The sequence below is a fragment of the Pseudochaenichthys georgianus genome, chromosome 8, assembly GCF_902827115.2.
Source record: "Pseudochaenichthys georgianus chromosome 8, fPseGeo1.2, whole genome shotgun sequence".
NCBI lineage: Eukaryota > Metazoa > Chordata > Actinopteri > Perciformes > Channichthyidae > Pseudochaenichthys > Pseudochaenichthys georgianus.
In genome coordinates, this window is record NC_047510.2 from 10,808,539 (window position 1) to 10,835,920 (window position 27,382).

General features: G+C 41.6%; 1 protein-coding gene across 1 annotated transcript; it reads left to right on the forward strand.

Moving 5' to 3' along the window:
* Positions 1-27,382, forward strand: LOC117451342 (somatostatin receptor type 5-like). The gene is made up of 2 exons (XM_034089603.2): positions 1-233; positions 24,808-27,382. The coding sequence occupies exon 2, from the start codon at positions 24,886-24,888 to the stop codon at positions 26,296-26,298; it is 1,413 nt and encodes a 470-aa protein (XP_033945494.1). The 5' UTR covers positions 1-233; positions 24,808-24,885; the 3' UTR covers positions 26,299-27,382.

The window sequence follows — 27,382 nt, forward strand, 5'->3', positions numbered from 1 at the left end:
GGCTGTCTGTTATAATGTCGTTGCGGTGGCTTCAGTGTATCACTCGTGGAGAGAGGACGGAAACTGACCGACACCCCGGAGGACCAGACACTTTCACAGCTGATGATGAAGATAAAACCCGTCCCGACAGGGAATAAACCAACGTCAGCTGCTAATGAAATCTATAAATCCTAATATCACACGACGAGAGCGGGCTTAAACAAAATCGCGGTTTGAAAAGTCTCCACATAAAGGTAAGTGTATAGGTCTACGTTAGGAAATGTCTAATCATGGATTCTTTTTATACTGTATAGGCTATGACTGAGAAAGAGCCGTGTTATAGACTGATGTCACTGCAAATCTGTCTCCTCACTTCTGTATTAAACACCGTTTACGATACCATCCAAACACAAAACACCTAAGGGTTAGGGTTTAGAAACTTTATTAGCTTCTCTGTAATAATAAACTGTAGCTTTTCCGTACATTATTAGATTATATTATGTATTCATTGTAATCAAATGTATGCCAAATAAACACAAAGACACACAATTGTTACACGCAACACTTTACTTTGTTTCTTTGTGTTCATTCCGTGCTCTTTGGCGTCATTGTATGTCTATTTTAATTGTTGTGTGTCTCCTTGCAGCTGTTTCTGTGTCTTTTTGGACGTGTCTCATTGCAGTTGTTTTATGTCGCTTAATGGCCATTTGGTATCTCATTTTGGTAATTTAGTTTATAGTCATTTTTCATTTCTTAGTTGCTATCTTGCATCTCTAAGGTAATTTTCTGTCTCTTTGTGGTCATGTAGGGACTTTTTAAGGATGTGTTGTGTCGTCATTTTTGCACTAGCTATATGTGCGTTTTTTATTGGCAAATGTTGTGTCCTTGCGTATAATTGTGTCTCTGTGGTCATTTTAGAATTGTTTTTGTGTCATTTTGGCATATCTCTGTGAGTTTTTTGCATTCATGCCAAAGTCCATTTTCCTCAACTGAAAAATGATATTCATTTTCATAATAGTGAGTAGTTACAATTCATTAAAAAAGTCTCCAAAAAGCTACGTCAACTTCATTTTCCTTTAACAAGCGTGCACCTGTTATGTTCTTTGGGGTTTGGCATCACACGGTCAGTGGCCTGCCTTTCTCAATAAAGCACATTTCCCTATGAGTACAATGTCCTTCAAAGTCAAACCATACTAAAACAATTGGAACCGTAATCTTATCTGTGTGTGTGTGTGTGTGTGTGTGTGTGTGTGTGTGTGTGTGTGTGTGTGTGTGTGTGTGTGTGTGTGTGTGCGTGCGTGCGTGTGTGCGTGCGTGCGTGTGTGTGTGTGTGTGTGTGTGTGTGTGTGTGTGTGTGTGTGTGTGTGTGTGTGTGTGTGTGTGTGTGTGTGTGTGTGTGTGTGCAACACGTTCTCACTCCCATCCCGTCACATATTGACGGACGGTCTGGGCCCCTCCCCGTCGCTATATTACGTACAGGGTACCCCTTGCCCGTCAGGCTTCTACGGGCAGGGCGTCCCATAGACCTTCATTGCGGACAGCGGACCCCTTGCCCGTCAGGCTTCTATGGGCAGGGCGTCCCATAGACCTTCATAGACCACGTGATCAACAACGATGGCCGACCTTCGTGTTATTCTCGGTGGAAAATGCCTATTTTAAGGTTCATTTGGCCATTAAAATGCGTTTTGATGTCATTTTATGCGAGTAATGAGTTTTTATTTCTGATTATTTGTGCAGTACATGTACATGATGTTTAGTTTGCTATATGACGAAGATTACTTCATGAATGTGTACACATGGTTGCTAACGTTTTTTTGGTGGAAATGTGTTTTTTCACAGCAAAGTCACCCTCTGTACTTGGACTTATTGGGAGAATCTAAAGGCAAGAACATCCCAAATATTCATTTAGGTCTTTATTTTAGACCTTTAGTGTTGCCGTCTGTGAGGAAAATACATGGGGCTCAGAGCCTCGTATTTTTTAAATCTTTTTTTCCTTCTAATTTGTTATTCTTTTCAAAATAACACACTGTTATTTACTCACCAATAACACACAATTATCCTTGATTTTATTTATTGGTTTAATTCCATAATCTCGGTCTTTTTTGGCGTCCGTCAGGAACTGAATTTCAAAATAAAAATAACCGGAAACAGACGTAGGCATTTCGAGCGATTACCCAAGATCCTCAGCTACACTGATTGGATGTTTTAGCCGCAATGCATGCTGGGATTTGGTGTTTATATTATATGAAATCCGGAAAACATTTTAAAAGAATAAAATAATACTTAATTCCGAGTGCTCTTGCTTTTCTCTTTGATAGTCATCACATAATGGCATTGTAATACACGGTTCGGCTGCATTAAATATTACAGATCTGCCGTAGTTCATTATTTATAGAGCCCTGATGAGAAGACCTTTGGAAAAACTGAAGAAATGCCGCCGAAACTGAATAATTGACGTGGATCATAAATATATCAACAATTAAAATACATCTTCAATTTCTCTTCACACAATACGTCTCCTTGCAGTATCAACACTAATTTGGCTGACTTTTACATTTGATATAATTCATAGATAGGTTATATTTACACCATAACGGTGCACAGCTGATATAAAAGGACTTGTAGTTTTTAAAGATATTACTGATTTGGATTGAATTTTGAATGTAAGAATGTAAATACTGAGTCTGAAATAGTATAGCAATATGCTGTAAAATTATGTGAAAGCATGAATAAAACTACACATCTTCAGATGTTGTACATTACAACAAGTGTCTGTGTGTACCTTGTGTGCCTAGTGGTTAAAGCACGTTATTGAATTATTGTTTTTATGTGTTATATTTGATTAAAAAAATATTAAGAGTATATACTTTCAGGGGGAAAGTAGAAGGTCTGTGATAGAAATATAGAATATAAAAAATCAAGAAGATACTATAAGTGATCTCTACAATAAAACTGTTTAGTGCAGGATGTACAAAGATATTAATAGGAGGAGGTGCAAAACAGAAAAACGAATTAACCTTTATTTAAACATTAAATAACAGATTACGGTCTTCTTTTAAATAAGAAAAAAACTTTGGGGGTATCTATCTACAGATAAATATTAAGCCTGACAAAGTACTTAACGTCTAATATATTGCTTTCCTGCAATGTTAACTATGTTGAAGCACTTATTTTAACTGATATTATACATATGAATTATACTCTTATGTATGTAGATAGTATAAGAAATGTGCAGAATATGACAGTTTAATGGTGGAGGTACACACATATTGATAGATGTCTTGTAATGCACTGTTGAGGGAACTGTGACCCAAGTTTTTCATTCATTGCATAACTACACCGTAGTTGTGTATATGATATGTCAATAAACCTTTAAAATCTTGAAATCTTGAAAGGGATGTGCAAAATAGCCATAATATATAGTCTTTAATTAACTATTAGTAGAGAATAACGAGTAATTAATATACTTTATTACTCGTTTCCATTAATGTCAACTGCAGATACATGTTTAGTCTTCTCAAGCACCAACTATCAAATATCTCTCCTGATTGTTGGCACTTGACAATCACCTTACCTGAATTTTACTCAGGTGTAACTAGTGCTGCGTACCTGGACTCACATTCAGGTTCAGGTCCGGACTCAAGTCCAGAGGTTCAGGTTCAGGTCCGGACTTATAAGTCCGGACCTGAACCCATGGCTTGTGTCAAGTTGTGTGACTAAAGTGAACTTATTGTGAGCTAATTATCAATTGAAAATTAACTCATAATCAACTCAAATTCAAACTCGTCAGGTTTATTGCGCTCCCTTCCAGCTTGTGTCTACATTTCTCTACAAAGTACAAATGTAAAAAAAACACTTTTTGCCACTTTTCTACAACTCTGCTTGTGTACATTATACAGTACATACTACATACATAGTGATGTACATACATACTGTTAGAAATTAAAATCAATGTTGATATGGCGTAATTTTGAATTAAATACACTATTTAATTTAAATCAGTTTTATTCTGAAAAAACCGGAAGTTCACAATATTAACTTAATGCTTTTATTCTGAAAATTCTTCTCTTCCGGTTAGCATTAGCATGTGGCGAAATGCTACCTTTTCAAACCGTGAATCGAAGGTGAAATTACATGTGATGTTGTACACTGAGCACACTGGGATTAGCACTCATTTATTGACGCTGAATAACGTTTATCAGGGAATGTTTAAATAACCACAGACACCAGAATATACGTAAGTGCTAGTTTTTTTTCGAGTCCAAGTACCGGTTCCCGACGTTCCGGTTTTAACCGGACTTGAACCGAAACTTTTTACAAGTCCAGTACCGGTTCGGCGTACCGGTACGCAGCACTAGGTGTAACTAAAGCCTGATTTAAGGGTTGTTTATATTTCACATAATTAATCAGAATCTGCAAAGTAACTCAAATAAGTGTAGTGGAGTAAAAATACCAGGTTAACCTCTGAATTGTAGTGGAGTAGAATTACAAAGTAACAATGAGCTGTCATGTGGGTATATATTAATGCTGCGCATTATGAACAGCGATTTTCACCCATTTATTAATTATATGTTTTAAATTTGATAACACCAATGTGTTTAATACTGGCAACTTCTAATTGTGGGAAAAACGAAAACGTTCAGTAGAGACGTCCCATAGGACATTTTCGAAACACAATAGTGTAGTGTGTAGTTCTGGGGGGGCGTTCGATTCCAGTTTTGGATAGTCTGGCGTGGTTTCGTTCCATTTCAAACAGCTGTTTGACGCTCGGCGTAACCTTGGTGCACTGCCACTCCAACATCCAATCCCAGACCTTGAAGAGTAATCACGGGGACTGTAGTCCTAAACGATAGCTGGGGATTATGGTTAGTGTAGTGTCTTCGGCCATCCTAAACTCAAAAATGTTGACAATCGCAATGATGCTCGAAATGTCCCTTATAGGCCTACGTCTGTTTCCGGTTATTTTTATTTTGAAATTCAGTTCCTGACGAACGCCAAAAAAGCCCGAGATTATGGAATTAAACCAATAAATAAAAGCAAGGATAATTGTGTGTTATTGGTGAGTAAATAACAGTGTGTTTTTTTGAAAAGAATAACAAATTAGAAGGAAAAAAAGATTTTAAAAATACGAGGCTCTGAGCCCCATGTATTTTCCTCACAGACGGCAACACTAAAGGTCTACAATAAAGACCTAAATTAATATTTGGGATGTTCTTGCCTTTAGATTCTCCCAATAAGTCCAAGTACAGAGGGTGACTTTGCTGTGAAAAAACACATTTCCCCCAAAAAACGTTAGCATTCATGAAGTAATCTTCGTCATAACTAGCAAACTAAACATCATGTACATGTACTGCACAAATAATCAGAAATAAAAACTCATCATAAAATGACATCAAAACGCATTTTAATGGCCAAATGAACCTTAAAATAGGCATTTTCCACCGAGAATAACACGAAGGTCGGCCATTGTTGTTGATCACGTGGTCTGGGAGCTGTTGCAGCGTCCATAGCAACCACCTTAGCAACCATGAATGTGTACACATTCATGAAGTAATCTTCGTCATAACTAGCAAACTAAACATCATGTACATGTACTGCACAAATAATCAGAAATAAAAACTCATTACTCGCATAAAATGACATCAAAACGCATTTTAATGGCCAAATGAACCTTAAAATAGGCATTTTCCACCGAGAATAACACGAAGGTCGGCCATCGTTGTTGATCACGTGGTCTATGAAGGTCTATGGGACGCCCTGCCCGTAGAAGCCTGACGGCAAGGGGTCCGCTGTCCGCAATGAAGGTCTATGGGACGCCCTGCCCGTAGAAGCCTGACGGGCAAGGGGTATCCTGTACGTAATATAGCGACGGGGAGGGGCCCTGACCGTCCGTCAATATGTCACGGGATGGGAGTGAGAAGGTATTGGTGTGTGTGTGTGTGTGTGTGTGTGTGTGTGTGTGTGTGTGTGTGTGTGTGTGTGTGAGTGTGTGTGTGTGTGTGTGTGGGTGTGTGTGTGTGTGTGTGTGTGTGTGTGTGTGTGTGTGTGTGTGTGTGTGTGTGTGTGTGTGTGTGTGTGTGTGTGTGTGTGTGTGTGTGTGTGGTGTGCGTGTGCGTGCGTGCTTTTAGATGACCTATTTGGCATTTATAAACAGCATGTAAAAATTCAGCCCAATTAAAAAAATGTGCTTGAAATATTTCGGACACTCTTTACCCCATACATTATGGAAAAAATTATTATAATGCATTCACAGCTTTAATAAATAGGTTTGAATCGTTGTACTTTACTTTTTGCTACGAGGACTGTATCTTGTTCTCAGAATTGTATCATGATTGTTTATTTTTCAGTCAGTTTAGCTTGTGGAAAAAAACACATTATTTTCCTGGAAATAAAAACAACTTCCCAACTGTGTTTATGAAAGTGCGTGCGTAATTACCATCCACCAAGATTTATTTCATTAAGCGAAGCAAAACAGCATCATGCTCCTCCATTTGAAACCACTTATGACAAAATACTGCAATTTATTAATTTTTCCAGGAATAGAAGAGTTGAAACTAATTACGGCATGGAAGCAAAAGATTCAGATGCTATTCAATGTGCCATCCTGAAAACTGAAATTATAATGCATTCACACACACGTAATCGACACACATTCAAAACAAAGAGTCACACACACACACACTCAGACACCAGGTGGTAAATTAATCTGCACCAATCCACAGCATAATTTCAGGCGAAATTGGCTTCAAGGAGATGAGAAAGGAGGAACAATCTGCTGCCTCCTCAAAGACCATAGCAGCATTTGGAAATAACAACATTTAATATCTATCTACAAATTGATGGTTGGCGGTGTTACTTCCTCTCAAGCCCTTTTCAGACATAAATAGGTAGTACCACTGGCTTCATGGAGCTGTACAAGTGGTGGCTTCATGTGTCTTTTATGCAAGTTTCCCTCATTCAGTCAACAAAAAACGTTTATGGTTAGCAGCTCCATTGCTTTAAAAGGTAGAGTGCATCACTGCTGGATCCTAAAAACTAATTTTGTTGTGGAAACCTTGGATAATCATAAATCATGAGATCAAGGGAGGCAAATTAATCTACTTCTCCTCCCTCTCATCAGTTCCAGAAGAATAATTGTATAGCTATTTGCTTTCTGGCAGAGAGTTAGATGAGGAGATGTATGGTAAATAGCTTAGGAGAAGAGAATGGAAGCTTAAAAAAGGAGCAAGGTTCAAGGTTTGCGATATTTGTGATATGTATGTGAAGTCATTTGCCTCCATATTCATCCAATGGAATAGTTCTACGCATCTTATACTTACAAACAAAAACATATCATATCTTATTTAATATGTGTAGATAATTTACTTTTGCACCATTTCTCTACTCTTCTTTTCTGATTCATTCTTTGTTGTATAACAGATATATATTTTTATCATCCTTCAGAGAGAGAAGAAAATATAAAATAAAGCTAAACAAACAAGCTATTCAAACAGCTCTGCGGACGTCCTTATCCATGACCATGACCTCACTGCGGAGAACTGAATCAGTCCAGTATGAGTGGCCCTATGAAACAAGAGAGAACATTTTGTACAATCGATTGAAAGTGGTTCTAAACTTTGACTGTCACACTCAAAGCGTCATGAATATAAAACTGTGATATTTATTGATACATTTTATACTTTTTATAATCAGCTTGAGTTTCTTCAAGCCAGATTAGGTGTATTGGTAAAACGATGCTTCACTTTAGAGCTGAAACATAAAACAATTACTTGTCAACTTTTAATTTAGTTTATTGTCTAATTCAGGATTTTTTTAAATGTGGCTTTTTGTTGCTCTCTACCCCTCTATTCGAGTAAACTGAATGTCTTTGAATTCACGACAAAACAAGAAAATTAAGGCTATCAGCTTGGGTTTTGGGAAACATATTTGTTAACAACTAATGGGTAATCCGGAAACTAACTGAAGGATTAATCGAAAAGGAAAACATTTGTTGGATACAGCCCTAGTGTGCTCAACATTTGAGGTTGCTTTTTTTCAACATATTTATCATCCAGGAGTCTTTAGTTTTTTTCCACCTGATGAACATAAGTCCAATGTTCACTCCCTTTTAGCTCTGTTTTTGGTCACCTTTTGGAATTATCTCGATCTTTAGCTGCAAAATAATCCACTATTTTCACCAGCTTGTCTCTAAGCGTGTCTGCTGTTGGGTGATGAGCCGGCGAGAGGGTCGTTATTGACTTATTCTCCAAAAGATAAACAATAGCAGGCATAATGAGAGTGTTGAATTCATTGTCACCTTCTCGTCAATGTGTCCTGGAAGATTTTCAATGTCCCAGACTATCAAGCCTTTTAAAATAAATACACTTTAAATTGGGTAACACTTTATGGTAAGAGTACATGAATCATCATGAATTCATGCATGTAGTACTCATGAACTATCAGTAATGTATAAGGATTAATAGTATATCATGCATGACTTAATGCAGGAACAATACCTTAATAATGCATCAACTAAGGTATCTCAATCATGGCTTCAATCCACGTCCTCCCTAAAGTAGGCCTCATAATCTTGTGTCTTTGCCAAACATTTTTACTGCTTTCTTATGTGACATATGTGAAAATGTGATCTTGTTGGCTTTGGATTATAAATTAAAGTTTGTTAATATTATGAATGAGTTATCTTTTATGGTTTGTGAGCTTTAAGATAATACTGTATGATACATAAAAAAAGTCCTAACTATATCATTGATAATTGAAAATAAGTCAAAAATTATGATTGTCACGGATGAGTGAAGGAAGCAGGACCCAAATGCAGATAACTCTTGAGAAACCCTTTATTCCAAGGATACAGAACAGAACACTCTCCGGTGAACTCCGTCACCAACAAACAATGACCCAACACTGAACACAGACAGAGACAAGACTAAATACAAGAAGGGGTAATCACGACAACCGGGCGGACTGCCCGGGGACAAGGCAGAGAACCAGGAAGGGGTCTCGGGCGGACGGCCCGGGGTCAAAACAGAGTCCAAGGTGGGGACCATGGAGGACCGAAGGCAGCGGCAGGAAGAGTCAGGGACCCGGGTCCGAGGGCGAAGGCAACGGCAGGAAGAGTCAGGGGGCCGGGCCCGAGGGCGAAGGCCGCGGCTCTCAGGGGGCCAGGCACGAGGGCGAAGACCGCGGCTCTCAAGGGGCCGGGCACGAGGGCGAAGACCGCGGCTCTCAGGGGGCCGGGCTCGAGGGCGAAGACCGCGGCTCTCAGGGAGCCGGGCACGAGGGCGAATACCGCGGCTCTCAGGGGGCCGGGCTCGAGGGCGAAGACCGCGGCTCTCAGGGGGCCGGGCTCGAGGGCGAAGACCGCGGCTCTCAGGGGGCCGGGCTCGAGCCGGTGTCGACCGGACAGGATCAGGAGGCCGGGCAGGAAAGCGCTGATGGGCCCGTTCCGGAGATCGGGCAGGACCCGGTGTCGGCCGGACAGAAACCGGAGCCGGTCGGACAGGCTTCGGCAGGATCCCCCACGGAAAAGGACCAGGAGTTGGCAGGAACCCCGGCGAGACCGGTGATGGACATGGGGCTGGCAGGGCCCCCGGTAGCACCTCCAACGGCACGGGATATAGGGTTGGCAGGACCCCCGGCAGAAGAGTCTTCTGCGGGACCTCCCACGGGACAGGAGAAAATGTTGGCAGGACCCCCGGCAGGGGAGTAGACGGCGGGACCTCCAACGGCACAGGACACAGGGTTGGCAGGACCCCCGGCAGGGGAGTAGACGGCGGGACCTCCAACGGCACAGGAGAAAGGGTTGGCAGGACCCCCGGCAGAAGAGTATTCTGCAGGACCTCCAACGGGACAGGAGAAAGGGTTGGCAGGACCCCCGGCAGGGGAGTAGACGGCGGGACCTCCAACGACACAGGACACAGGATTGGCAGGACCCCCGGCAGGGGAGTAGACGGCGGGACCTCCAACGGCACAGGACACAGGGTTGGCAGGACCCCCGGCAGGGGAGTAGACGGCGGGACCTCCAACGGCACAGGACACAGGGTTGGCAGGACCCCCGGCAGGGGAGTAGACGGCGGGACCTCCAACGACACTTGCGTAGGGGCTTGAATAGGGAATGGAGAGGGAACTCGAGCGGAGACTTGAGAGGGGGCTCGAGAGGAGACTGGAGTGGGGACTCCAGAGGGGACTAGAGAAGGGAACACGAGAGGGGATTTGAGAGGGGAACTAGAGAGGGGACTCGAGGAGGGACCAGAGGAGGGACCAGAGGAGGGAACTCGAGAGGGAACTCGATGGGGGACTGGAGAGGGGACTCGAGATGGAAACAGAGAGGGAACTCGAGAAGGGACTACAGAGGGGACTAGAGGAGTAACTAGGGAAGGGAACTCGAGAGGGGAACTAGAGAGGGGACTCGAGGAGGGACTAGAGGGCCTAAAGGAGGGCCTAAAGGAGGACGGAACTCGAGCGGGGACTTGAGGGAGGAACTGGAGAGGGAACTTGAGATGGAAACAGAGAGGGGACTCGAACAGAGACTAAAGAGGGGACTAGAGGAGAGACTAGAGGAGGGACTAGATGAGTACTCGAGGAGGGACTAAAGGAGGGAACTCGAGAGGGAACTGGAGATGGAAACAGAGAGGGGACTCGAGAAGGGACTACAGAGGGGACTAGAGGAGAACTAGAGGAGGGCCTAAAGGAGGGACTAAAGGAGGGAACTCGAGGGGGAACTGGAGAGGGAACTTGAGATGGAAACAGAGAGGGGACTCGAACAGAGACTAAAGAGGGGACTAGAGGAGGGACTAGATGAGTAACTAGAGAAGGGAACTCGAGAGGGAAACTAGAGAGGGGACTCGAGGAGGGACTAAAGGAGGGAACTCGAGAGGGAACTGGAGATGGAAACAGAGAGGGGACTCGAACAGAGACTAAAGAGGGGACTAGAGGAGGGACTAGAGAAGGGAACTCGAGAGGGAACTCGAGAGGGAAACCAAAGAGGGGACTCGAGGAGGAACCAGAGGAGGGAACCCGAGATGGGACTGTGGCAGCTGGGACCAGCTCTGGGTCTGGAACCAAGGCAGCTGGGGTCGGAACCATGGCTGCTGGGGCCAGAACTGGGGCTGAAACCATGGCTGCAGGGACCGGAATTGAAGCCAGAATCATGGCTGTTGAAGCCAGAATCCTGTCTATAAGCTCCAGCTTCGACGCCAGAAACACGGCCGTATAGGGCGCTCCCGGAGCCGGGACCATAGCCGCTGGGGCCGGCCTCGGAGCCGGAAACATGGCTGCGGGAGCCTGCACTGGGGCAGGAACCATGGCTGCTGGGGCCCGTACTGGGACTGGGACCATGGCTGCTGGGGCCCGTACTGGGACTGGGACCATGGCTGCTGGGGCCCGTACTGGGACTGGAACCATGGCTGCTGGGGCCCGTACTGGGACTGGAACCATGGCTGCTGGGGCCCGTACTGGGACTGGAACCATGGCTGCTGGGGCCCGTACTGGGACTGGGACCATGGCTGCTGGGGCCCGTACTGGGACTGGAACCATGGCTGCTGGGGCCCGTACTGGGACTGGAACCATGGCTGCTGGGGCCCGTACTGAGGCTGGAACCATGGCTGCTGGCGCCTGTACTGGGACCATGGCTGCTGGGGCCCGGGCTCCCTGTCTGGTCTTGCGACGACTCCTCTTAGCAGCCGCCTGAATGCTCCGTGGGCCTCCATAAGCCTGACGAGTTCCAGCATAAGACTCATGAATAGGAGCAGGAACTGGGGAAGAAGCAGAGGTTGACTCCAGACGGAACACTCCGAGACGTCTGTAGTCAGCAGGCTGGAACTCACACCTCCAGAGGAAGTCCAACATCCAGTCAGGTAAGAATTCCACCAAGTCGGGCTTCTCCATCGCCAACCGGTGCGCCTCTACCAGGGCGGCCTCCTTCAGCCGAACACTGGACGCTTCCTTCCACCAATTGTGGCAACATTCCAAAGGAAAAGAAAACTGTTGCAGCTCCACCTCAAAAGGGTCATCTGCTGGGTCCATTTCAGGTTGGGTCATTCTGTCACGGATGAGTGAAGGAAGCAGGACCCAAATGCAGATAACTCTTGAGAAACCCTTTATTCCAAGGATACAGAACAGAACACTCTCCGGTGAACTCCGTCACCAACAAACAATGACCCAACACTGAACACAGACAGAGACAAGACTAAATACAAGAAGGGGTAATCATGACAACGAGAAACAGCCGGGCAAGGGAGGAGAAACACAAGGACAACAGGTGAACACAATCGGGTAATCAGGGAGGGAAACAGACAGAAAGCAGACAGGCAGGAAACGGGGGTGAACACTTAACACAATAAGACAGGAAACCCAAAGACAAGAAAAACACCAACACAGACAAAACTACAAACGTGACCTAACATGTGCATTGTGACAATGATTTAATTTGCATTTGTAATATTGCCAAATACATGATGCCTAAATAGACATAAGGGCTGACTTTATTTGAGGGATCACAAAGATGATTGATGCATGAGCACCAAATGGTTAATAAAGGTGATTTCACATACGCCATTAGTCATATGTTATTTATCAGTGTAAACGACGGAACAGGTCACCACTTTATTTGAAGGGGCACAAATGTGATGAAGTATGCTTAGTTAATCAGATCTATATGAAGAAGACATGAACATCATGAATAACTCAGAAGCCATGATGATTGAGATACCTTAGTTGATGCATTAAGGTATTGTTCCTGCATTAAGTCATGCATGAGATACTATTAAGCCTTATACATTACTGATAGTTCATGAGTACTACATGCATGAATTCTTGCTTTTTCATGCATTAAGTTATGCATGAATTCATGATGATTCATGTACCCTTACCATAAAGTGTTACCTTAAATTGTACTTAGGGGGATTAATACCCAGCAGACATTATGACGGAAGAGGTTTACATTTGGTGGGCCAGCAGTAGCCTCCTGGATAATGTCCGGTAAATACCAGCTAATGGAAACACTGTCATCGTATTGGCTTGGGATCCAGGGATTCGCATGCGTTTTGTTTTTGGTGGAACAACATAAACTAATTTTCATTTCATTTTGCTCTATAAAAGTGAAAGGAGCTGCAGATTCAGGTGATGATTCTCTGTGGTTTCGTAAACAAGTATATGGCATGCCAATACAATCCTGAAGTTGAGTACAAGTACCTGCAGGTTGGTTTGTACCTGGATGCATCTGTGGATCTGTGGTTTGTCAGGATGACAAAGCTCCTCTCTGAAATACTCTGAACCTTTCAAGTGCTCCGGCTGCAGAGACTCTGACCTTTGTGATGGATGCTCAGCTCGCCGCTGCAGCACAGTGTTGGCATTTCCGCTCAAACCTGTGTGAGATACAAATGCTCCCTCAACTGAAGCTCATTATGCTGCCTTGATGAGGGATGTTATATTATGTAGATGTATTTAGTCTGTTATCTACTTAATTGTTTGCCGACAGAGGGCCATTTATATCAACACAGCTATAAAACCCTTTAACTTTAACCCCATGTTAAGCATTTATAAGCACTAAGTAAACATTTAATCCATGGCTTATAACTCACTATATTGTACAATTTCACCAGACCTCGTTATGTTGTAGGGAAACCATTTTGTAACAACTGACAAACCTTTATATTTTGCATATGTTGCTAGAAACATACTTGTGTTTTTATTTAAGTCACAGTTTATAGTGCACAATTGGCTGTAACTGTAATTGTGTGCAATGTTTCATAAAACAAACAGAAACAAATTCCTTAGTATTTCTAGATATTAAAATAATCAGTGGAGGCTTATTCATAACAACGTTTTATATATTTTGAAACTATTTCAATGATTATTGTCATTTATTGAATGAAATAATTATTTTCACATGCAAATGTGAATACTCAAATACTACACATATAAAAATGCTCACTGTCAGTTGCTAATGGTTCAAACAGTAAAACATTCTGTTGTTTGTATAATTGTTCAACAAAGATTAGAAGTTGCTGTGAAGAAATGAACTTCAAGTTTATAGTACTTATTGTTTGTGTGTGGGTAACTTCAGAGAAACATTTCTGAGATAAGCTTTCACCTTCAGCAGCTCTGATAGCTGCATGTTTGTTTTACGGCACTTCTGGTAAAAATACAAATAATAATTTGTTTAAGAAGTCCTAGATTGCTTAAATCAACTGTGACATCCGCTGTGAAAAGATTTAGAAAATAAAAAATTGTAATAATGCTTACCCAGTGCTGAATAATAGCATATCCTGTTGTACAGAAAATCTAACCAGTGACTGCCAGTTGAATTATTTTAAGCAGCAACAGAAATTATTGAGTTATTATTAGCAATAATTTCACCCAGCTCTGATTGGGTGCAAAGAGAGCGAACGACAAAATGTAAAACTTAAAGCAGTCAGTGATACAAAGTATAGTATCCAGAGGAAATCAGTGGTTATACAAGTTGGGGAAAAGTGTGTCACAAGTAACAGCATGACCTCAAGAGAAGTGTCCTTGATACTTATCACACTGTAGAGTGTAGACCAATAACAACGCAGTGAACATCAGAAGATTCAAATAGATCACATTTCATTTTAGCCCTGTCCTCTTTGATCAAATGTCAAAACGTTTTCTTCCTTTAACAGGGGACAGCAGCAGCTTCTTGCTTTTAAAGTCAAAGCAGAAAGATATTGATCAGTCTGATTGTTTGCATTCAGATATGTTGGCTTTGTCGGTCACATGACCTGCACTGATTGTTCTCCCCTCGTGTCATTCAATGGAAATGAAGACAGACGAGTATGCCACCAGGCTCAGGTTCAGAACCTCAATTTACAAAGTGAATAGATTTCCTCCCTCAGAGACAGTTGAAAAGCCTGAAGTAGATTAATGAGGACACTTTAAATAAAATACAATGCAGATTTCAGACTTCAGGGTGTTTGAGATGAGAGAATTGATTTCTCTGCAGCATTACAGCCTGCAGCATTACATGTTATAGCTGCTCTTTACTGAGGGTTTGGCTCAAAAGAGATGTATTATCTGCGCGAGTCGCATGTAGTTTTTTTGGAACCATCTCGTACCCTGATAAAATCCAGCTGTGATTTAATGCACTACTATTTGCATGCTACTTGTTTTTTGTATCATTCTCTGTCTTTTCCATTGCATAAATTAGCATTTACCCCGAAAGATACAGTTAACAGTATCAGATCACTGTAACAGGTAGTTTACTAATATTCCAGACTAACCGAATCAAAATCAGGCCAAGAACGTGGGGTGGCAAAATAAATAAAATACATAAAAAAATAATAACGGAAACTAAATATATAGAAATAATTTGCCTTGATCTGAGCTGTTGTTATCTAGTTTGTATTCTATCATTTAGTATTCGTTTATGCCCATCTGTCTTTCAAACATTTTCACTTGAGAAGAGAAAATGTTGTGTCTTTGTTTGCGGCAATGTGCTGCTGTTGTATTTGTTTGCGTTTGATGTACGACAATGATCTCTGGGTTTTATCTTCCGCTGGTTTCCATGGTGATCCAGATTTTCAAATGTAATGTTATCACTACAGGAATTGGAAGATATTGAGAAAATGATTGATGTGACAGTGTGGTAAAATCAAAGAAACCACGCACTCTGGTCCCATAAAAAGACACACAGCACATTTGTTGATTTGCCTATAGGTTTTGTTTTTTTGGTTTGTTTTTCATGTGTGTTTTAAATTGAGCTCCAGGAATATCATTTATAATATGATTATAGACTCTACCGCTGTCACCACCGAAGTGACAATAACCCTCCAGGCGCTTTGTTTGATGAACTCAATGAGCACACGGTCTATGTGTGTTTTTCTCGCTGTTGATTTTCTCACAGCAACATTAAACATTTGGTGGAAGAAAAAAAAGAGATATTAAAGAGATAGTTTGTATTTTTTGAGATGGGGGTTGTAAGAAGTACTTATCAAAAGTCAAGTGTAATACCTACATTAGACAGGCATCAACCCAGTTAGCAAAAACCAACAGGAGTACCAGTAGGAGGTAAAGCAATGTAGTGATATGTGGGGCAGCAGTAAAACACATTTTAACTACTTAAAATGTTATCAGTTTAAGTTTGTGCTATATTGAGAATATTTCCAACACTTTTCCTTGCTCTCAGATTTTCTGTAACTGTAGCCGTTATCTATGATATCTCCTGAAAGGCATCAGACTCCAAAGAGAAAATCAGTAATGTCACCTTAATTTGTGTTATTGTGTGACTTTGGTGAATCAGAAGGAACATTTAAACACTGAAGTCTCACAACAACACAAACTGATCAGCACATGAAACTTTGGAAAGCGATGTTGCCACGGTGTTTGAGTGTGTAAAATACAGCTTAATGCGTTGCTATCAGCTGCTATTGCTAACAATGGCTACAGCTAACCTGGCTAGAACTTGGTTTTCAGACTTGTTTCAGGGTTGCCAACTCTCACGCATCTGGCGTGTGACACACGCTTTCACTCTCAATCTCACGCTCTCACGCTGCCCAAACTATTCTCACGCCAAGAACAAAGAAAAACAAGATGAACCGGCGATCGTTTTTGGTTGGTTATTTACAATGTTGAGTTGACAGCTGCTCAAGCTATCGATCCGCTCCCTCAACAAATTAATTTTGTTGGATACATTTTCCCCACCACTCTTAAAAAGGTCCCATGTCATGCTTTTCCGGTTATTACCCGTCCCCTTGTGGGTTATGAAGGTTTTTATGCATGTAAACGGTGTGCAGAGTCAAAACCCTCAAAGTACACCATGTAGCGAGTAAAACTCTAAAACAGAAAATACCTCCCCAAAACACCTCGTTAGAGATACGTCACTGTCCATTTGATTCTTCCGGGTACATCATGATGTCATGTCGTCCCCGGAACGAAATGGACCAATCCGTGGAGCCGTTACGTTACATCCGCGGAGCCGTTACGTTAAGCCCCCGCTGATTGGTCCAAATTGACCAATCCACGGACTTCCTCACACACACTCTCAGTGCATGCAGCTCTGCTGATCTCTCCTCCGTGGCTGCAGGCTGATAACAGACAGTTGGGATCGCGGCGAAATTCTCTCTGCAGACCCATTCTCACAGCGTTTATCAACCTTTTTGTTACTCAATATCAAGCCACACTTATTGTTTTTACTTCGGCTGTGACTTTGTGTGTGCTCAGGGTGAGTTTGGCTGTGTTTCGCTGTGTATCGCTAAACAAGGAAATCACACCTCCACGGAGTTGGTATTGCACAGATCTAAGATCCAGTAGAAATGATAAAAAGTAAAAGTCTGCTGCTTATTGTTCTACTAGGCCAAAATAGACCACTGAGACAAATGTAACATTTGTGATATTGGGCTATATAAATAAACATTGATTGATTGATTGAATAGAGTCAAAGAGTATATGAGAGTAACCCCCTGATCCCACCAGAAGCGTCTGCGCAGCGAAGCGTCCCAGAAGCTCCTCGCCGCAAGGAATTTCTAAAATATAGGATGAATCCTATTTTTGACGTGCAGCGCAGGCAGGAAGTGATGAAAATCACCTTGTTGTCTGCTTTGCTGGTTGAGGGGGTGCACCGGGTGCACCCAAAACCGGCTCCTTCTCCTCCCCCCCACCACCGTTTTTCAAGGAGAATACATGCCAGCGTTCTCCTCCGGTTTACAGGCACTGTAAATTATATATATATAGAATAATTATGATGATGAATGCATATTTTTTTACCACTAAAATACAGCAACACATCTTTGATTCATGTCGTTTATAACTGGAATATTACAATTATTATTAACTGTGTCTGTAGTCTACAACACAACACAATAGGAAATAACAACAATAAACATGATTTAAACAGACACAAACATAAACCATTTAACTACGTAGCCTACTACTTGTAGAAGTACAAATGTCCAGGAAATATTCCAAAATCAACAACAACTGCGAGGCTGCACACACGACGCTCCGCTTCCGCAACGTTTTGAAATGCGCCTGGTGGGTTATGACGCAGCGCAGCGCAGCGCAGACGCTTCTGGTGGGATCAGGGGGTACCAGGCGCGTGGAATGGAATAGCACCCATTGACTCGAGTGGCCGCGATCGCTAAAAACGTCGCAGCCGCAGCGCAGACGCTCCTGGTGGGATAAGGGGGTGGTGAGAGTGCGTTAATTAATATATTTGGCAGTTTGGAGTAAGTCTGTAGATTTGTTTGTGTGCGTGTGTTTAGATAATACATTTTAGATAATTAATTTTGTTGGATACATTTTCCCGGAAATGATTGCGATAAACGATAATACCGTTGTATGACCATTTTAGATCACTGACATAATGATAATATATAATAATAATTCAAGTACATCCTTTCAAACTGCTAGTCACATCCTCATGTAAATGGCAATTTATCGAGGTCAGAAAAGTTATGGAGTTCATTTTTATTTATCGTACGATAAGTCAATTAATTGCTTATTGTGACAGGCCTATGCACACAATAAAACAGTGGAAACAAACATGTGTTTGACTTTCATTAGTGAATGAAACGTTGTGCCCTTTATAGTCTGTGTCCAATATTGTGTATTTGTATATTTTATAGCCTATATATATATATATATTAGGGCTGTGCATCTTCACTGGTCTCACGATTCGATTCGATTACGATTATCCTGTCAACGATTCGATTCGGTTCGATATCCCGGTGCATCACGGTGCATCACGATTCATACCAATGCGTTGCATCCTCAATTTTCTATATTACTGCACATGGCTTATTTTTCATCAATGCATACATGCAGTAAATACATATGAACTCTCTTTTTATTAATTAGAAAGTGCTTCAGAAATCAATAACATAAATGTCTTGACATTAATTTATAAACCAAAATAAATGAATTGTATAGGTCTAGCCTCCGTGTGTGAAGTTGTTCCATCCTCAAAAACAAAAAGCTAATGCTTCTGCAGTCTAGCTGCAGCTTCTAGCAACGGCCTTCTGTTAAGAAAGGACACTGAATGTCCTGAATGAGGCATCACATACATGACTTGAGTCTGAACACAGCAGACAACAGGAGTATTTACAACAGCATATACAAACAAAAATAGTGCATGTGGGTGCACACTTACATTCTCTGTCTTACTGTTACATAAATCCCATGAATGTTTGAGATTAAATTAGCTGCATTATATCTCAGTGATTAAGTGAATAATAAAGTTTCTATCGGGTCACTATCAGCCTGTCACTCATTATTTTTCAGGGAGGGGGCGGGGCTTGGAGGAACGGAGGGGAGACGGTGATCGCGGAAGCTTTTTTCCTCCTGCCTTCACAAACTTTACACACGTATATATCGTCTGAAAACTGGTAGAGGACATTCATACTTTGCAATCCAAGACTTAATTAAATCCACCAAAAATCTGACATGATTGTAACGCGATTATTTTTGAAAAACATAAATCCCTATCACACACTCCGTGTTGCTGCGGCTCGGAGTGATTGAGAGCGGGTCCTTCTGCTGTCGGTTCTGGACTGGTGTTCTTGTGTTGGTGGATAAAGCAGACTGCTCCGTGTTGCTGTGCCGCTGTCACGTCTGTTCCCTGATCTCTGCGTCACCGACCGATTTGATATTAAAGTGACAGAAAAAATGTTATAGTAAAGCCGCGGCCGGAAAATCAGGAAGCAACGTTACTACTCTATAACCGATTATCTTCCGTCACTGCATCGAGACCGAATCGTCCACGTCCGCATCGCAATGCATCGTAGAAACGATTATTTTCAACACCCCTAATATATATATATATGCTAAGGTCCTGCTACTGACACGATAGCAGTTATTTAGTGCGCATATGTGTAATTAAACCCATGATATCAAAATCTCACTCCAGCCAGGTACCCAAAGTTGGCAACCCTGTTGTTTTACTGCTTTAAAGCTCACATGTCTGACTTATATTCCAAAAGAAGCCATTAACCTTTCACTACCAAGTTATAAGTCAAAGGTATTGCTGATTGGTATCAACATTTGATCTGTTAATAAGAGTGAGACATTTTATCAAGCATTGTTTTAATGTAAGCTAGGCTAACTTAGCCCATGGTAACGTTTCGCGGAATTAACGTTATAACAAAATATTATTACCTTGACTGCTAACAGCTAATTGCATCCTCATCAGGTGTAAAGCTATACAACACATAACAAAGGAGTGCTTGTCTTCACTCCTAAATCCCATTTTATAATATCTCAAGACAAATTCTTAAAACAAAAACAAACCCTGAAAAATCACACAATCAGCCAACATATTGTTATTCAAAGCTTGTTGCACCAAAGTGTCACTTCATGCCTTACACGGTTTCTCTTTATTTCAAACTGATAGGTGTGTTGCTCTCTAGTGTGTCTGATTGTTATTGCCTGTTTATATGAACCTGAGAATATTTAAGACTTTTTATATAAATATATAAATCTATTCAGAAAATAAAACACAGCTCTAACTGTAGCCTATATAAGTTAAGACAACCTTTCAAATTGAAAGTCATCGTTTGCAATATAAATGCTACATTATGAGATTATCTTCATGTTTTTTCTTTTTTGTTCATTTATTCTGGTTAACTTGAGATAGGCACTTTTATCAGATGCTTATTTCTCACACCGTCTGTTAGTTGTATTGTTAATACAACAAATACAATAATTATTAAGACAAAATAGGCCTCTTTCACCACAGAATTAAATTACAGTAAATTGTCAGAAAGGTAAAATTACTGTTTTATTTGTCTAAGGACACATTAGTGATGTCCATAATTTCTACTTAAATGGAGTTGATTTACTGCCATATTTTTCCACATTTGTACACAGCACCGCACACAGTGAAATGAAGACTCTGCAAGTTAACCATCCTATAGTGGGCAGCTTTAATATGTAAAAACGCCTGGGGAGCGTGGGTGTCTGTCACCTTGCATCTCGGGGCTCGTCAACGGTGCCCGGAAGACAAAATGGCCCCTTTTAAAATGTATTTGTTCCCGGTTCCTAAGCCAAGTTCCTACTGTGGTTATTTTTAATTTATATTTTTGATGACATGTTATATTCGTATCGTCCTTGTGTGGTGTGAACTCTTACCTGTCCTATCCTGTGTTTAATTCTTATTGCTGTTCCACTATGACTGAATTTCCCAATCGGCATTAATAAAGGTTTAGCTATGTTATTGTACCTTGAAACTATTCCAGAAGCATGTTTCGTCTGTAAAAGACTTGAGCCAACTCAAATCAAATTTCGCTTAATAATTCATCCTGTTTCTGCACCCCCGCAGTGCAGAGGAGAGTGCCGAGCTGTCTGCTCCTGACACTGATGTCAGTATTCTCATGCATTCTGGGTACACATGCCGGATGAGGGTGTTTTATCTTTTCTGCACAGATAGCTGTCAGTTTTAAACAGTTTCAAGTCGATCAGAGTGACAGTGGGATGTAAAGGAAATAATTCCAGATAAAACTTTATAGCTGGCCATGGCCACCCTGCTAGCATGGCTAATATATTAATATATTTTTTTATGAAAAAAGGCTAATTATCTTTGCAATTTTCTATATTAAAATGACTGTGTGAATCTGCTGACGATTGTGCAAGCTTTTAAGAGGTCGTTTAGCAAACGTTAGTCTCCCCTGTGTGTTCTCAGTTCATATTACCAGAGTGCTGCTGGGTTGATCAGGAGATGTCAATTATCAGCCTCGCCCACGTGTGGGAACACGCACTGTTTATTTCACCTGCCGTGTCAAAAGGAACAAATATAGCTGCTGTTGTTAAATCAATCTACCAACAAACATCCATCTTCTCCCGATTTTAATTGTTTCCTTTCAGGCTCATCATTTCCTATCCACCTGTTTCCACTCAGTGTTTTTTTGTCCTTCGAGTGTTATCTTTGTCTAGTTCCTGTGTTTGTCATTACAGTATTTTATGATGTTTATTCCTCAGGTCTTTCAGCAGAGCTTCAATAAATCAAGGCAAACAGCGCATGTGTGTGCACACATTTCCTCTCATTTCAACATCACTACCCCCATGAGCACTATTACATCATATTGGTGAATTACTTCGTCACCACTATCATACATCTAAAATAGAAAGGGAAAAACTGGAAAATAAAAGTAATTTTTCGCTATTTGATCACTTTTTGCAATCTGTTTAGTGTCTGTTGCAGTTTTGCAAATTCTTTTTATTTAAATGTCTTTTGAGTTTTTCTGCATATCAAATTTAAATAATAAAACTTTCAAGTGATGCAATAAGTCTTGAATAAAACAGAACTTAATAACAACTTAAGTACAATCACATGATTTTTTCCAATTATTTTAAAATGTAAAAGATTAAACATGTTGGTAGCAGTACTTGCAACTTAAGCCTTTAGGCTTATGTTTGACATTTTATTGATAAATTATACAATTAAGGATCTCTACCACATGCATTAAAAGTTATTACTCAACACATTTTCCAAAAATAAAAAAACAGATATCAAAACACTATGTAACACTAACAGTCAGTTTGTACAGAAAGTGCATGCAATTTGAACCAAAATGTCCCTTAAATCTATTTAATCATATCTGCAAAAACCAAACAAGTTGGAATGTGCAACATGACGTTTTTCAGTTGAAAAGGTATGTGTTCTTGAAGTCAGCAGCACTTCGGCATTGTAAATATTAATAATAATAATAATGCATTTTATTTATATAGCGCTTTTCACAACTCAAAGACGCTTTACAGTATGAGGGAGGGTAGACAAACAAGGACAGGCAAACAAGTAAGTATAGTAAAATAAAAAAATAAAAAGGCAGTCAAGAGGAAGTTAATTGAGAGGGGGGGGGGCTTATAGGTAGACAGAGTTGAAAAGATGTGTTTTGAGGCGGGACTGAAAGACTGTGAGGGACTCAGAGTCACGGAGATCTTGGGGGAGGGAATTCCAGAGCCTAGGAGCTGCCACTGAGAAGGCTCTGTCCCCAAAGCTGCAGAGTGTGAGTGGGAATGGATAGGAGTCCGGCTGCGGTGGATCTGAGGGACCATGGGGGTTGATAAGGAGTGAGAAGGTTTGTGAGATAAGGGGGGGCCAGATGGTGGAGTGCTTTGTAGGTGAGGACCAGAACTTTGTAGTTGATGCGATGGGAGACAGGAAGCCATGGAGGTCTTTGAGGACTGGGGTGATGTGATTCCATGATTTGGTATGTGTGAGGAGACGTGCAGCTGCATTTTGAACCTGTTGGAGTCTGTTGAGGGATGTAGTGCTGATGCCGTAAAGAAGTGAGTCGTTCGGCTGCGGGGCGGGTGAGAGAGGGTACGATTTTTGCAATATTGCGGAGGTGGAAAAATGAGGTTTTGACTGTTTGGCGGATGTGAGGTTCAAGGGAGAGGGTGGGGTCAAAGATTACGCCAAGGTTGCGTGCCTGATTGGAGGGGGAAACAATGGTGCCATCGATGGTGAGTGTTATGTTAGTGACCTTGCTGAGGGTGGATTTGGAGCCGATTAGGAGGAGTTCTGTTTTGTTGCTGTTCAGTTTGAGGAGGTTATGTTGCATCCACGTTCTAATAGCTGTCAGACAGGAATCGGTGTGGGTAAGGGGTGGGTTATGGAGGGATTTGGTGCTGAGGTAGTATTGTGTGCAGGAACATCTCATCTTGTCCTTCGAAGGCAAAGATGTGTTTTCATTACAGCCTTTTCCAGTGGCGTTTCTATATGTACAAAAGTGGTGGGGCACAAACAACTTAGATGTCTATATAAGCTTCTGCAGTGAGGTTCATGGCTGGTGAGGCACTGGCTCTGACTCTTCAGGTTTACAAATATTATATATTTTGACCTAAATCAAAATATAATATTATTTTCAAAAGCTTTTTTTGTCTGATGCTTCAATTAATTTTAAACAGACAGTTCAACAGAAGGATACCCAAAAACTGTAATTTTATCATTTAAATATTGAATTGTTCTCTCTTAGTAAGATCCCATTTTCAATAAAATTGCGGTCTTACCTTGACTTGAAGATTAAGTCAATTTGCCTATCCTTCTGGACAAAAATCTCTATTACTTTTTTGTAAAAGTCCTCCTTATGTTCTTGTAGTTTCAAAAGTCTATCATAAATCTAATCTAATCAATAGATTTATGATTCGAAAATTATAAAAGTAGGGTAGACATGTGGATATTATCCGGCTGAACAAAACGTACATTTATCTAACAGGTTTGTTTCCCACAGATCTTATTTGGAGCTATTTTCTAAAATCCTATGGAGAAATATCATTGCTTTTTTGTCGAGGGAAGCCATGCGCAGTTTACTTCCTGGTTTTAGGACGCCTCACTGCAGCTCTCTCTCGTCTCCTCTTCACACACCACACTTTTCGCTGCACACGTACTTACAGCCGTACTTATCAGCTCTGAATGATGTGAGATGACGTATGGTGGGGATGGCAGCTCTATGCCCCTCGGGTCATTATTTTTTTGCCACACACATTAAATAGGAAAATATTCTGAGCATGCGCAGTGTAGTTTTTACAGTCACCATTGACTTAGACAAGAGGGAGGGGCAGGATCGGGTTTTGTCCCACATGGCTCTAAACAGCTTAATAGGCACACTGTAGACACTAATTAGAAGAACACAGACTAAAACAGCAATGTAAAGACGAATCAGATGATTAAACATGATCTTAAAATATATTTAATATATTTTTTTAAAAATTGTTTGCATTTTTTTGTAATCATTATTTTTAATACTTTCTGCTGACACTAGGTGGGGCTGTGCCCCACCTGCCCCTAATGACCAGTCGCCACTGGCCTTTTCAGAGATCCACCATGTATAGAAGTGTAGAAGACTTTACAGCAGCTAATTGATTTTCTCCCTCCAACAGAGCAGATGGGCGGGAGCTGAGACGTCAGGAGGATAATATCGGCTGAGAGATCCACGGGTGTCGCCTCACTTTCCAGGGATGGAGATGACGGATGAGACATGGGAAAACGGCAGCCTTGCCAGCCCCTCGCCGGGACTCCCCCTGTTCCTGCTCATGTTCAACAACAGCGATCTGAATTTTACGCTGTTCAACGACACCAACTCCACTGCTGCGCCCATCTTCTCGAGCCTTAGCGTGGCCGGGGTCCTCATACCGCTCATATACATAATCGTGTGTGTCATCGGCCTGGGTGGAAACACTCTGGTGATTCACATTGTGCTGCACTACTCGAAGATACAGTCAGTGACCAACATCTACATCGTCAACTTAGCCATCGCCGACGAGCTCTTTATGCTTGGTTTGCCTTTCCTGGCGGTGCAGAACACGATGCAGTCGTGGCCATTTGGCTCCTTCATGTGCCGCCTGGTGATGACCGTCGACTCCATCAACCAGTTCACAAGCATATTCTGCCTGACAGTGATGAGCATTGACCGATACTTCGCCGTAGTGCACCCCATTCGCTCATCAAAGTGGCGCCGACCTCAAGTGGCCAAAATGGTGAATGGCACCGTGTGGGCTCTTTCATTTCTCGTCGTTATGCCTGTGGTGATCTTTGCCAACATTCAGAAGGGGGGTGGCACGTGTAACATCGACTGGCCCGAACCGGCGAACATATGGAGCGCGGCTTTCATCATTTACACCTTTACAATCGGATTCTTCTGCCCTCTTCTTATCATCTGCCTGTGCTACTTGCTCATCGTCTTTAAAATCCGGAGCTCTGGAAAAAAAGTCCATGCCACCTCCACCAAACGGAGGAAGTCTGAGAGAAAGGTGACGCGCATGGTTGTTATTGTCGTCGCCGTTTTTGTGTTCTGTTGGCTGCCCTTCTACGGCCTTAACATCATCAACCTGCTCGTGTCCCTGCCCCCTGAGTACCATGGGCTTTACTATTTTGTCGTTGTGCTTGGCTACGCCAACAGCTGTGCAAACCCTATTGTCTATGGCTTTCTATCAGACAACTTCAAGAGGGGTTTCAGGAAAGCCCTGTGCCGCTCCACGAGAAAAGTGGAGAACCACGAGCCAATGGAGCCTCAGCCGGAGCAGAAGGAGGGCAGGGCGGGGCTCAAGCCCAGGGAGAGCCTGAGAAGGGGTCTCAGACAAGTGGAGTACGAAGAAGTGGAAGACATTTCGGAAATGACTGTGATCTCCAGAATCGGCCAAAACGGCAACAGCAGCTTTCCGCCTGAGAGCACACAGCCGCTGTTGTCCGATAAAGCAGCAACTCCGGGAGCAACGGATCCGTCAAGCCCGGACAGGAGGGGCAATTCTGGGGACGTGAAGGGAAAAGATTCTGCCAATGGCTCCACACTGACTGTACCGTTACTTCTCAACGGAAACCAAAATGGCAGCGTTAAACCTCTGCCAGAGGACGACTTGGAACAGAGCGCTTAACTGTAAATAAGCTACTTATAGTGTAAAATAAGGGCCGTATGTAACAGTATTAAGAGACAGTTTGTATAAAAGAATACGCATAAGTAAACTTTAGAGACACTCAGATGCAGCTAAGTGTTTTTTGAATGAATGGACTCTAAGTTCCTTTAACATTAAGTTAAAGTTTTACCAAGATACAAAGTGTATCCCTGTATATATTGTGTACATATGCATGAATATGAATGTACAAAGTTGTGCCTTTATCACTTATACTACTACCAACTTTTTTCAAATGTAATGTGTTGGTGCCTGTACTTGTAGCCTTTTAATTCTATAATGTGACAAGATTCTGCTGAAACTTGACTGTTTTTAAGCTAATGTCAACCATGGCATGGCTAACACCTTTATTTACCATAGGAATCACATGCCTGCAATCCCATCTTTTACTAATTATGTGTATAGGAAACACAGTGTTATGGGGCACCTAAATATTGCTAGCATTGTGTTTGTAATTTCAATGAAGCTTGTGTAGGTAGATGGATGTATAAAGCGTGGGTGAGGTTGTGGCAACTTGGCTGGTATGTTCAGTAACATTGGGCGTATGACAGCAACAATTTATTTATTGATTTTCCCAAATCACCAAACTCTCTTAAAAGGCCTTGATGTAACTGTTCATTTCAGCCCGATAAAGGAGATTTCCTATATCATTTTAGGCATAGAGTTTTTCTGACCAAATGTTTCCTTATTATGGAAATGAAAAATATAATTTAGTTATGAAATGTGTGGTATAAAAACATAATTTTCCAAGAGATGTGTTTACATGCCTTCACTTGATACAGAGTTCTCATTATGAACAGAAGCTTTTATATTAATGACTGACATCCAGATGTTGATCCTGATGTTTGGAAATCAATTTTAATTAAAGTGTTGTTGCTGAAATGTGGTGACTGTTGTAAAGGTTGTTGTGCATAATAATAGGTTGGCACTCATCTTGTAGCACATGAAAACCTTAGACAATACATGTTGTTGTTCTGATTGCAGATCAAGATGGACTGAAAAACATTTTTGCTTTAATTAATTATATTGATTTTAAAAAAACACATAA

Bases quoted from the DNA above. Each gene is read 5' to 3' on its own strand.
- LOC117451342 (XM_034089603.2), top strand. From the start codon at position 24,886: ATGGAGATGACGGATGAGACATGGGAAAACGGCAGCCTTGCCAGCCCC.